This window comes from Crocodylus porosus, unplaced genomic scaffold, assembly GCF_001723895.1.
Source record: "Crocodylus porosus isolate Cpor-Errol unplaced genomic scaffold, CroPor_comp1, whole genome shotgun sequence".
NCBI classification, from domain to species: Eukaryota; Metazoa; Chordata; order Crocodylia; family Crocodylidae; genus Crocodylus; species Crocodylus porosus.
The window spans coordinates 9,187,900-9,198,801 of NW_017728886.1; the positions used below are offsets into that span (position 1 = coordinate 9,187,900).

Genomic DNA, 10,902 nt, shown 5'->3' on the forward strand with positions numbered 1-10,902 from the left:
GGATTAGTGGATGCAGCAACTGAACCGTGTCCTGTCAGAGCCGTGCGGCGATAACCTCACTTTTGCACAAGTAGCACACTGTGAATACGTGGAGGTGACCTGAGCGTGCCTGCCTCTGATCTCCTGTAGGTAGCGGTGGTTACAACCTTGTTGAATTTCAGCTGAGCTGTCAAAGCGAGGTGCACGAGGCTTCGGGAGCTCCCTGCCTGGGTGAATCGCACCTCTGGTTAAAGAGAAAAAAGAAGCCAAAAACAAAGCAACCAGCCAGCGTCTGTTGTTGCCCTTGTTTCATTTTCCCCTTCTCCCTTCCTTTTTGCAGTTATATGAAACGTCCAGAGTAACCATGAGCGGAGTATTGAAAAGGAAGTACGATGAACTGGAGGATGACGCCACCTACTGCTCCTCCTCCTCCTCCTGCTCCCCGTTCTCGTCGTCTTCCGCTTCCTCTGGCTGGGAGTCGGATGAGGAAAACTCCCGAGGAGAAGCCAGGCCCAGCACTGCCTTAACCACCAACTTCACCCGTAAGTATCTTGCGGCGATGCTTGTCGCCGGACCTGCCCGGCGGAGCAGAGTTTGCAGGGATCGAGCCAGCTGTTGCAACCTCACAGCTGCACGTGCAGACAGATTCTACTTTTCCTCCAAAAAGTCTGCCAAATACTTTGATTCAGTGTAAGCTGGACTGGCCATGATGACAAATGAATATCATCCTATCATTTTTTCCCCCAGTTTAATTAGCTTGTATTTTAAAGATTCCTTTCTTCAGCTGCTCGGGTTTTTTTTTCCATTGCGAGCCCTGCTTCCCAAAGGTAAAACCCTGGTGCTGTGATTGCCCCTGAAGTGTCTAAGTGGATAATGAGGGGCTTGAAGACTAGTATTAGGTGCCCAAAATAAAAAAAAAAATGAAACACTTAAAAAAGATTAACTGGTAACTCAGTTAGCGCAAACCACTTCAGAACTTGTTTCCTAAGCAAACAGGGTAGTCTGCCAAATAACGTGACACCTTTGACGCTGGCACTGCTGCTCGTCCGGACAGATGCTGTTTTGTTTTCGCAGCAGCTCCTAGTCGCACGTGGGAAACGCGGGGGGGACCTTCTTGTGACGGGTCTTTTACCTGCCGTCTGAAAAGCTGCAGCAAGAGGCATCTTCAACAGGGGGACATGGCTTTACCAAGTAAATTGTACTCAAGGCCTGAGAGTGCCTTGTGGTTAAGGTCCACTTAGCAGACCCACACAAACAAACACGCATTGGTCTGAAAAGGCTTTAGCAGCCTTGTGATAATAAAGAGTCCCATTCTTTTTTTGTCTTCTAGGTTTTGTGAAATAACAGTGATTTTTTTCGTAGTGTATGGCTCAGTTGAGAAGTGTCAGAGATGAGTAAACAATCTGGGGGGCAAGAAGCAAATGCCAAAGTGGAACCCACTGGGTACCAGATTTTTGTTTTAATTCATATTTTTAAGTGGTGAGCCCTAAGCATGACAAATCCTGCGCACGGTGAAAAGATACCATTTGCATGGCTCCAGTAACTCGTACACAGTCTCTAAGGCTCCTCTGGAATATTTTGCAGAAACTGCTACCATGGTTGCTCAAACAGTTCTTTAGATTAAAGATGAACTGGCTGTTATATTTTGAGAAATGTGTCTTGCTAAAAGTCTGACTGTCCTGCCTTGTTTCCCTAAGCTGCAGGAGCACCAGAACCCCCCTCCTCCCTCCCAAGTTATCCGGTATCCTTTGGGGTCCTGGCTGGTCATTACAATTTGGCTCCGTAGTTTGCCCTGCCGTGGTTTGCCTTGTAGTTCACACACTGGCTTTGGGATCCAGAGATCTAGGTTTAATTCTTGGCTTTGCCATTGACTCTCTTTGTAGCTGCAGTGGAGGGGAAGGGGATGTCATTCGACCTTCCTGTACCTAACTTATGATCCCATTATATAAAATCTATCAACAGTCCTGTCTGTTGAGACGGTAGGTGTTTCCAGGAATGGACTCTCACAGCGTTTGTGTACAGCTCTTTGCATCCAGCTGTTCAGTAACCAACAGACTTAAGCTAACCAGTGTAGGCAGTGGTTTGACCAGCCTGAGTGCCTCTATGCTAGCAGGTAACACTGCTTTGGTTGTGCACGTAGATGGTTTACTGCCTTTGGAAACAGATGTTCCACTATAACTAGAGACTTTCCATCCACAATGCCTGGTTGTACTTGAAAGAGAGAGATATTTTTGTGATTTCTTACTTGGTCTAATAAAAGGTCTCATCTCTGAACCAAGAGTACTAGAGTTTTGCATTTCTTGTGGTCTCAAACCAACAGGGCTGCTGAATACATCCCGGGTCTTACTTGTACATTTGTCAGTAGTTTGGGCTGTAAAATTAGCCCCTTTTGTGCTGACAAAACCTTCATCTGCCATGAGCATTCTGGCTAATGCACTCGATTTCTGGAATTGCTCTTGCAGATTAGCAAATCCCCAGCTGTTCTGTTCACACTAGCAAATGTAGAACTAGGTATCTCAGGAGAGATTACTTTTTAAACTTTCTAAATATATAAAGCATGTTTCAGCAGTTTAAGATAAACCGGAGTCATGTATTGTCATGTTTATATTGGGATCACCTGCCTAAAGATTACCATCTTTGCAGCTGCTCTCAAATTAGTCTCCTGAGAATAAACTGTAGATTCATAGTTCCTCCCAGTGGATGGTAAAAGGAAGTACCATAAAAAACAGCAGTTCTGTTATTTTATGCTCTGCCTCATAAGCTTCAACAACAAGCCATTTGGGCATCTGCATAACAGCATCCGAGGTGTAAGTGTAGAGTTTCCTCAACGTTGTGGCCCTGGCAACATGCACGTGGGTCCTGAGGATGTATAAAATAACACACGTGTGTGGAACATGTTGTGTGTTATGCTCTGCTGTGTTTGAGAGGATGTTTAAGGAAATTGGTATGGGAAGGAGAAAGAGTAGTTGCCTCTTAGGCTGAACCTGAGGGATGGTTCTGGCTAGGATTTCTTGTTCGGTCTTTGAAATAAATGACTTCTTAACATGCAAGAAGCAATCTACAGATAGGCTGACCGAACACCATGCTGCTGATCTGTATAGAGTAACTGAAACTCCTGTGCTGTTTTGCACCTGATAACATTTATGCACATCTGTTCATAAGACAGGAATTTCGATTTCATGTGCCTTGTCACTTCTGTTTTAGCAACATCCATCCTGAAGAAAACCAAGCGGTTAAAGAAGAGCAATGTGGATTTCGACCGGGTCACTGTGTTCTACTTTCCACGCTGCCAGGGGTTCACCAGTGTGCCTAGCCGTGGTGGCTGTACCCTGGGGATGGTGAGCAAACACAGCTCGTCCAGGCAGTTCACCCTGGCCGAATTCTCAAAGGAACAGGAGACCGTCCGGCGGGAGAAGATCGAAGAGCGATTAAAAGAGGAGAAATTGGAGGCACTGAAATGGAAAGTGAGTACCGCTGCTAGCTTGTGAACTTAGTAGTTCACGGCAGCTCTTCTACTTAGGGGCATCTTGGAAGCCTTACTATTAGTTGTAACATAAAGTGATTTTCCCTCGAAGCACAAGTTCTAGTCCAGCTCTAGTCAGCTCTCCAGCCTTGAACAATAGAGAACAGACACTGAATTTCATCCATTTAATAACTCTGCTCTATGGCCTTCGTGGGGCTCTTATGGGTAACAGTGAGGTGTCTGGTCAGCGTTCCCCCTTCCTCTATTCAGGAGCATTTAGCAGCTGTCTGCCGCAGCATCTCAAAAGCTGCTGTGTTCCAGGGGCAGGGTAAGAGCCGGCTCCCTCCTGTCCTGTAATCTGCCCCTGCTCCGCGGGGTAGGGCTCGCTGAGTGAGCGTACTTCTGTCATTCCTCTTTGTGGCCCTTTTAAGAAATGCTGAGATGCAGTCATGGAGAGGGGGGTGTTTTTTCCCTGTGTGTGCATGGTTAGAGGGCTGCCTCCTGACCAGCTCGGCATTAGTGTCTACTGTGTGCAGCGCCTGACCCTGCTTTCCTCCCTTCTTGCGCGCAGCTAACCATGAACGGCACGAAAGAATCTGAGGAGGCCAACCAGCTCACCATTGAGGACATCTCTGACGACGACATCGACGTGAGCAACGTGGACCTGGAGGATGGCTTTTTCCTCCAGCCCTACCCTGCCAAAAAGAGGCGTGTTCTGCTCAAAGCCATGGGGGTTAAGAAGATTGACAAAGAGGAGAAACGGGAGCTGCATAACATCCGCCTGTCACGTGAAGACTGTGGCTGTGACTGCCAGGAGTTCTGCGATCCAGAGACCTGCAGCTGTAGCTTAGCAGGCATTAAATGTCAGGTACGTGCAGTTCGCTTGGCTGCGCGTGGTGTGTTTCAGCAGCACGGGGTGTAAGTGGGTGAGGCTGGGAATGAAACGAGGGCGAAACATAATATTGGAAGGTCCTTTACATGGATTGGAACTACGCACAAGCGAGGGTCACAAACCTAGCTTCCTAAGCAGAAGGAAAAGCAGGGGCCTCTCAGCTTTCAACATACGTGATTGGAGAGTGGAAGGCTAGCTAGTTTGGAGTCAGCACATTTGAACAGATTCTCGTGCTGCCATTGCTAGGTTGTAAAACATGTTAGTTCTAACTTGCATTCAAAAAGCGGTTTCCATTAAAGGACACTATCTGAAGTGCCAAGTTGCAACCTACCTTAAAGATGATACCGGCGTGGGTTTTTGACAGCCCCCTTGGAACGGGCTATGGGTGCTGCACTACTTAGCACTTCCCAGTGCCTCCGTCTTTTGCATGTTCCTGCAACCTTTTCACCTTCAGGGAAATGCACTAGGATTTTGCACTCTGAACAGTTTCAAACAAGGCCGCTGTTTGTTTAATGAGCTTCTTGCTCACGAAACCAGGAGAAGGTAGACTGGAAGGCTACGCTGTAGGCCCATGCCTGCACATTAACGCACTGCTTTTAGGTTTCATGCCAGGTCTCGTTGTCCCCTGAAGTCCCTCCCACTTAGTTTGTGACAGCTCGAGTGAGGTCAAGGTAGGCTCTTCGGTGCTGCTGCACATGGTAGTGGGTCACTTGACACAGCCCTCAAAATCCACCTCCCTTACTGGCCTTGCTGATAGGGTGAGGCTGGGTTAGATGTAGACAACTCAGAACAGGGGTATGTTCATTCACTCGCTGCCACGGCCGTGGGGATGGAAGTGTGTTTGTTGTGTCCAGTGTGCGTCACACATTCCTCTGCCCCGGCCAGACCTAGGAGAGTACGAGTCTACGGCGGGTGCCAAGTAGAGCAGTCACTCTTCTAGCTCAGGGTAGGGACTTGGGATGGCTCTGGTTACAGGCATAAAAGATAAGTCACTGTGTAACTTTTGAAACTCATGTTTTGCTGTGAAGCTGATTTTTCAACGTCATCGGCAAAAAGCAATTTCAATACAGCTTCTCAGGCGTTATTAGTGTTAGGGTTGTTTTCACTCCTTGTGGTGACTTTTGCAAAAGTTGGCATTTCGGGGCATTGTGTATAGTAATGCTTCTGCTGAAAGCACCAGTAAATCTCCTAACACGTGGCATCTCCTTTCCCCGTCAGATGGATCACACGTCGTTCCCTTGCGGCTGCACAAAGGACGGCTGCGGAAACACGCAAGGGAGAATAGAGTTCAATCAGGCACGGGTGCAAACGCACTTCATCCACACCATCATGAAACTGGAACTGGAAAAGAAACAGCAGAGTAGTGAAAAGACCGTCGAGCCCGAGGCGACGTTCCGGGACAGGCTCCATCAGTTGGGGTGTTCGGTGGGGAAACCGGTGTTCGAGGAGCGAGCCATCCCACTGACACCAGCATTTCAGTTCAACATGGACCTGGAGACCGCTGGGGAGAACAGCTGCAGCAGCGACATGACGGACTCCTCCGTCTCCTCCAACCAGAGCGAGGATTCGGAAGAGCAGTACGAGAGCGTCCCATCTGATAAGTCACAGTCTGACGTCGACGACGACGGCTTGGCGAGGATACTCCACTTCAACGATTCCGACGTAGAGGAAAACAGTAACAATTGCCAAGATAATCTGAGCTGTTTCCATCCCACTGATTTCTTTAGCGCTAACATTGAAGACCAGTGTGACGCAAATGCTGAAAAACTCAGCACTGGAAACTACTCTAGCCATTTGTCAAACATCTCCGAATGCCTGGATGAAAATGCGAATCAGGACGCTAGTTGTTTTCTGGAGGACACTGCCGATTCGCACTGTGACGGGCTTTCTTGCTGCATGTCATCCCCAGCAGAGCAGTGTTCAAAGAGCTACACAGATCTCAGCCTTTCCTCTGACTCCTTGGATTTCTTTCAGTCATTCTCAGACTATAATTTGGGACCTCTTTACAACTCCTTAAAGGAATACGAGAACCTGGATAACTTTTCAGCCTTGCAATTCCAGCTGCCTAATTTTCCTGGCTTCCCCCAGGCTGGAGACCAGAGCTCTTGCTTCCTGGAGTCTCTCATTGGCTTGTCTGAATCTGTCCCAGAAACCCCGGCCCCTTTCACAGACAATCAGCTTTTAGAAGATGCCATTAAGTCATCTCTAATGGAAACAGTGAAAGTTTAAAAACGGCCAACTTTGGCCAGCTGAATATTAAAACTGTAATGAAGAACTGCGTGACGGCAAACTTTCACTGAAGGAGGAACATACTGCAAAAGACTTTCTCAGCCGACAAATTGGTGTTGTTTTTTTTAGTCTCTAGAACATGGACATTTTGAAATACTGCAGCTACAATCAGTTCTCTTGCTGTTTGTGCAAAATTTAAAAACTTTCATGGTTTGGGAAAACACATTAGAAGACTTTCTCTGAGTATCGATTTACCTGTGCTTTGTACAAAAAAACCCCCAAAACCAAAAAAAAAAATGATTGAGACATACTTCTTGTTAACATTGTTAGTCATAACACGGCCCCTTCTAGAAACTTTTCAGTGTCGCAGAAACTTTTTGAAACAACTTTTGAATCTCTATTGTGAAAAAGGATTTGCATAAGGGTGAGCCCAACGTGCTCTTATGTTTAAATCAGACAAGGTTTACAGAAGAAAATCCATACACTAGAAACATAATCATATTTCATCTATTTATTGCAAATTCCAGAATGAAATAGCCACCGAAGCTTGAACTAGCATGAAACCTTATTTAAATTGGTAATACCTCAGATGTATTATGTGTACAATCATGTTTTTTGCATAATATATCTGTATTTATTTATTTTTTACCTTTTAGTACATGAATAGCACTGTGGTTTATCAATGACCTGGAAGTGCAATAAAGTCTTTAGCGGCATGCATCCTAAAGACGACAACACTGTTTTGGAAAGACTGAAAGAAGTTAACTTTAGGGGTTGTCAAATCCCTTTCCAGTCCTTGTCTAACATTTCTTAAAAGAGCCTCAAGCTGGCGAGGGTGTCTTCATAACTGCATCCTCTTTGGTAGCTAAAAATCCTTTAAGGGAGAGAACTATACAGAGGGGTGTGATGTCCATAATTCTGCTATGGAAAACAAACCCATCAACTATTCAAGAAATAATATGAACTATATTTAAAAACAAAAAAACAAAAAAAAAACCTTTTTCATAAATTATTTTATAATTTATTTAAGTTCCTAAGGATTTGGCCATGAGATCTTTTAGGAGATCTGTTATGGTGCCTGAATATGCAGAGGAACCATTAGCAGCAGAAGGTGTAACGAGAACCTCTCCAGCCTGTAGAACGGAGAGCAAAGCAAAGCTGTAGCAACACTGCTCGTGCTCCCGATTCAAGTGTTCCTTACTACTCTGAAGCGTAAAGGGTATAACAGTGATAAAGCATAGTAGGCCAGACTATTTATACTTGTTTTATAGATGAATTGATGAATAAATTAAAATGACAATGAAGGTATTGGATTATTTATTGCTTTTATATAGTTTTAGGAAAACCTAAAAAATGACTTAAAGCTGAAATAATTTGGAAGACTTTTTTTAAAAGAGAAAGAGTAGCATTTTAAAGGGTATTAGAGGCCTTCTGAGGCATGTGTGTTTAAACCAATCTGCAAACATGACACTATTTGGCCACTGCATACGATTGGATGTAATCTGTATTTTATTAGTACACTAAGTGCCTATGCCAGCAGTACTAATGTGTGTTGGTCTAGTTTGTATATCATGGTGTAAACCTACCAGCTTTAAAAAAAAAAGTGGAAACAGTGAAATTCTTTTCTGTGATGCAATCAATACCTGTAATTGAGCAATAGCCAGGTGGCACGTGGGGATACACTTTTCTGTATGGATCCTGGCATAGACTTTGAAAAATGCCCTGATCCGCCCGTTTGAACAAGAGCTGTGCGTGTGACATACCCCACAGACTGCACTGAATTCAAGTGAATGTCATCTGCGTTGCTAAATAGCATATGCAGTGATCCAGGCAAGAAAAGATTGAGGTCAGTCAGTTTGATTTTCTTTCTTTTTTACATTAAAACAAAACCCATCCTTGTGAAAAGCTTAGACAACACACTTCCATTGACTGAACTATGAGTAGCCCAGACAACAGAAATCACCCAGTTTGTACCTGCTAGTTATCAAGTGATTGCTTGTATATACAAATTGGCGCGGGGAAGTTGCCCACAGCCAACCAGCAGTTAGGAAATTCTCGTGTCTAAATATTGCAAAGCTGTTACGGTTTTTGGTTCTGTTTTGTTTTTTTTCTTAACGTAGATCTCTTGGATTGAGCCAATCGACCTTAAAATGGACGTAAGTTATTTTGAGCAAACTAAGCTGACCCTCTGCAGCTGCGACTAACAGCTGGGTTTCACTCTGGCTGCAGGCTGCATTGCTGAGGAGTCATTGGTGCTGTCTGATTTTTAACTTCAGCAGGCTCTGGTCGTCTCCCTGGGACCCTGCGTCTTCCCAGCCGGAGTCCCGGTTACCCTGCCTGAGCCGCGGCATTCCTTCCACACTGGACCCCTTACCGAGGACCCCGCACTGTGCTGCACCGAGCCATGGTACATTTGGTCACAAGTTTCACCTAGCAAGCGTTGCTGGATGGCACTTGGCTGGCAGTGCAGGAGGGCCGCTGTAGACATACATACTACTGGCAGATGGAGGATTCCAAGTATTTTTTTTGTACTGAAAGATCCCATTCAATTATCTAATTGGTGGTAGTTTCTGTCCTTCAGACTGCATCAACCATACTGACAAAAAGTGTCTGGTACCGTTCTGTATTTATTGGCACTAATGTAAGATTATGTTTTAGAACATTCCTAGGTTTCTCTGCATATATAAATATATATATATAATTTTAAAAATGAGTGATGGGGATAAAAACTCCTGCCTTCATGAATTTTTTTTTCCTATAATTTATTCCTTTTTTGCGTCAGTGCCAAAAAAAAAAAAGATTTGTTCTTCCTCTTTTTTTTTTAGGGCACAACTGTAAATATATCTATTTTTTTCCTCTCGGTATCTGTGTAAAAAGTTGCCTGTTAAACAGTTTAAAAACTGGGTATTTATTGACACAATCTGTAATTATCTAATGTATTGATTGAAACGCTTTGGTTTCAACATAGCTTTATTTTAGCTTCCTTTGTGTATATATTGTGATTGTTGCTTAAAGGTACAAATAAGAAGAAAGAAAAAAAAAAAAAGCTTTATTTTTACTTTATCCATTTTCATTTGTTACCAAAAGCATATTTGTCTACAGCTGCTGTCTCTCATTTCATCAAAGCGATATGAAGAAATTTCCATTACACTTTCAATAAAACCATTTTGTTTGAATATGGTAGTGTCTTTGCCTTGCTTACTGCTATTTGTGTGTTATTTTCTTTTCATGCTGGTTTAAAGGTTTGCTGGCTTACAAGTCCAGAATACAATACATTGGGCTTTTCCCCGCCCAACTATTCTAAATTAGAAGAAAAAAATCTTTGCAGCCACTAGTTGCAGGCACTTCTGAATCTCTGTATAAGTATTTACTAGCCTCCTTTATGCACCTGCCTTCCAGGTACATCCTCACTAAGAAAGCAGGACTGTTCTTCACATTACTTGTCATGAGGGTTTAGTCTGAAGACGAGAGAAGAGGAGGGGAAGAGCAACTTGAGGCCTCAGTGGATGTGTCTACACATGTGCTTTACTGCGGAGTAGACTAATTTACTGCGCAGTAAAGCATTACCATCCACAAGTGCGCTGCAATTAGGGCACCGTAGATTAATTTACTCTGGCGTCGGATAGTGCTGGCTGCATGGCACCATAGAAATGTAAGGCTGGAAGAGACCTCGAAAACCACTGCTCTAGACCGAGCCTGGCAGATATTTGTCTTTTAAACCCTCTAATGAAGATTTCACAGCCTGCCCAGGTAACCTGCCCTGGGGTCTTTCCTAATGCACAGCATAAATCTTCCTTGTTGCAAATGAAAGCTGGCTTTTTGCCTTCCGTGTTCTCCAGTGAAGGCAGAGAACATTTACTCCCTAACTTCTTTATGGTGAGCCTTTCCCTGTTGGATGATGGGTAGTGTCCCCCGTCTTCTCTTTCTTAGACAAACCAAACCCAATTCATTCAGCCTTTCCTCAAACTCCTGTTTTTTAACCATCACATCCTTCCTACTGATGAGCTGCTTTCTGCAGTTGTTGCAGTACTCCTACTAGCTAGTACATCCCAGGATGGGACTTGCCTTTTTTGCAGTAGCAACATAACCTTCTTGACACGTTGAGTTTTTCTCATCCGTTCTAACCCGCAGCCCCTGCGCCTTCTTGGGAAGGATGGCATATAAATAAATAATACGTCCATACTGCTGTCTGGCCAAATATTTCCCCATTTTTTTGCATTTGGATTCTTCCTGCGTGTAGCAGTTGTCGATATTTTGTCTTGCTGATTTCAGACCCTCTCTCCAACCTGCTCAGAATATTTTTAATTCCTACTACATCCTTCATAGCGCTTGCATCCCC

General features: G+C 44.4%; 1 protein-coding gene across 1 annotated transcript; it reads left to right on the forward strand.

Annotated features, from left to right (window-relative positions):
* The first annotated feature begins 279 nt into the window (after nucleotides 1-279).
* On the forward strand, nucleotides 280-9,739 carry CSRNP1 (cysteine and serine rich nuclear protein 1). Its single transcript, XM_019530134.1, has 4 exons — nucleotides 280-521; nucleotides 3,184-3,443; nucleotides 4,014-4,310; nucleotides 5,553-9,739. The coding sequence occupies exons 1-4, from the start codon at nucleotides 344-346 to the stop codon at nucleotides 6,561-6,563; spliced, it is 1,746 nt and encodes a 581-aa protein (XP_019385679.1). The 5' UTR covers nucleotides 280-343; the 3' UTR covers nucleotides 6,564-9,739.
* The last annotated feature ends 1,163 nt before the right edge of the window (nucleotides 9,740-10,902 follow it).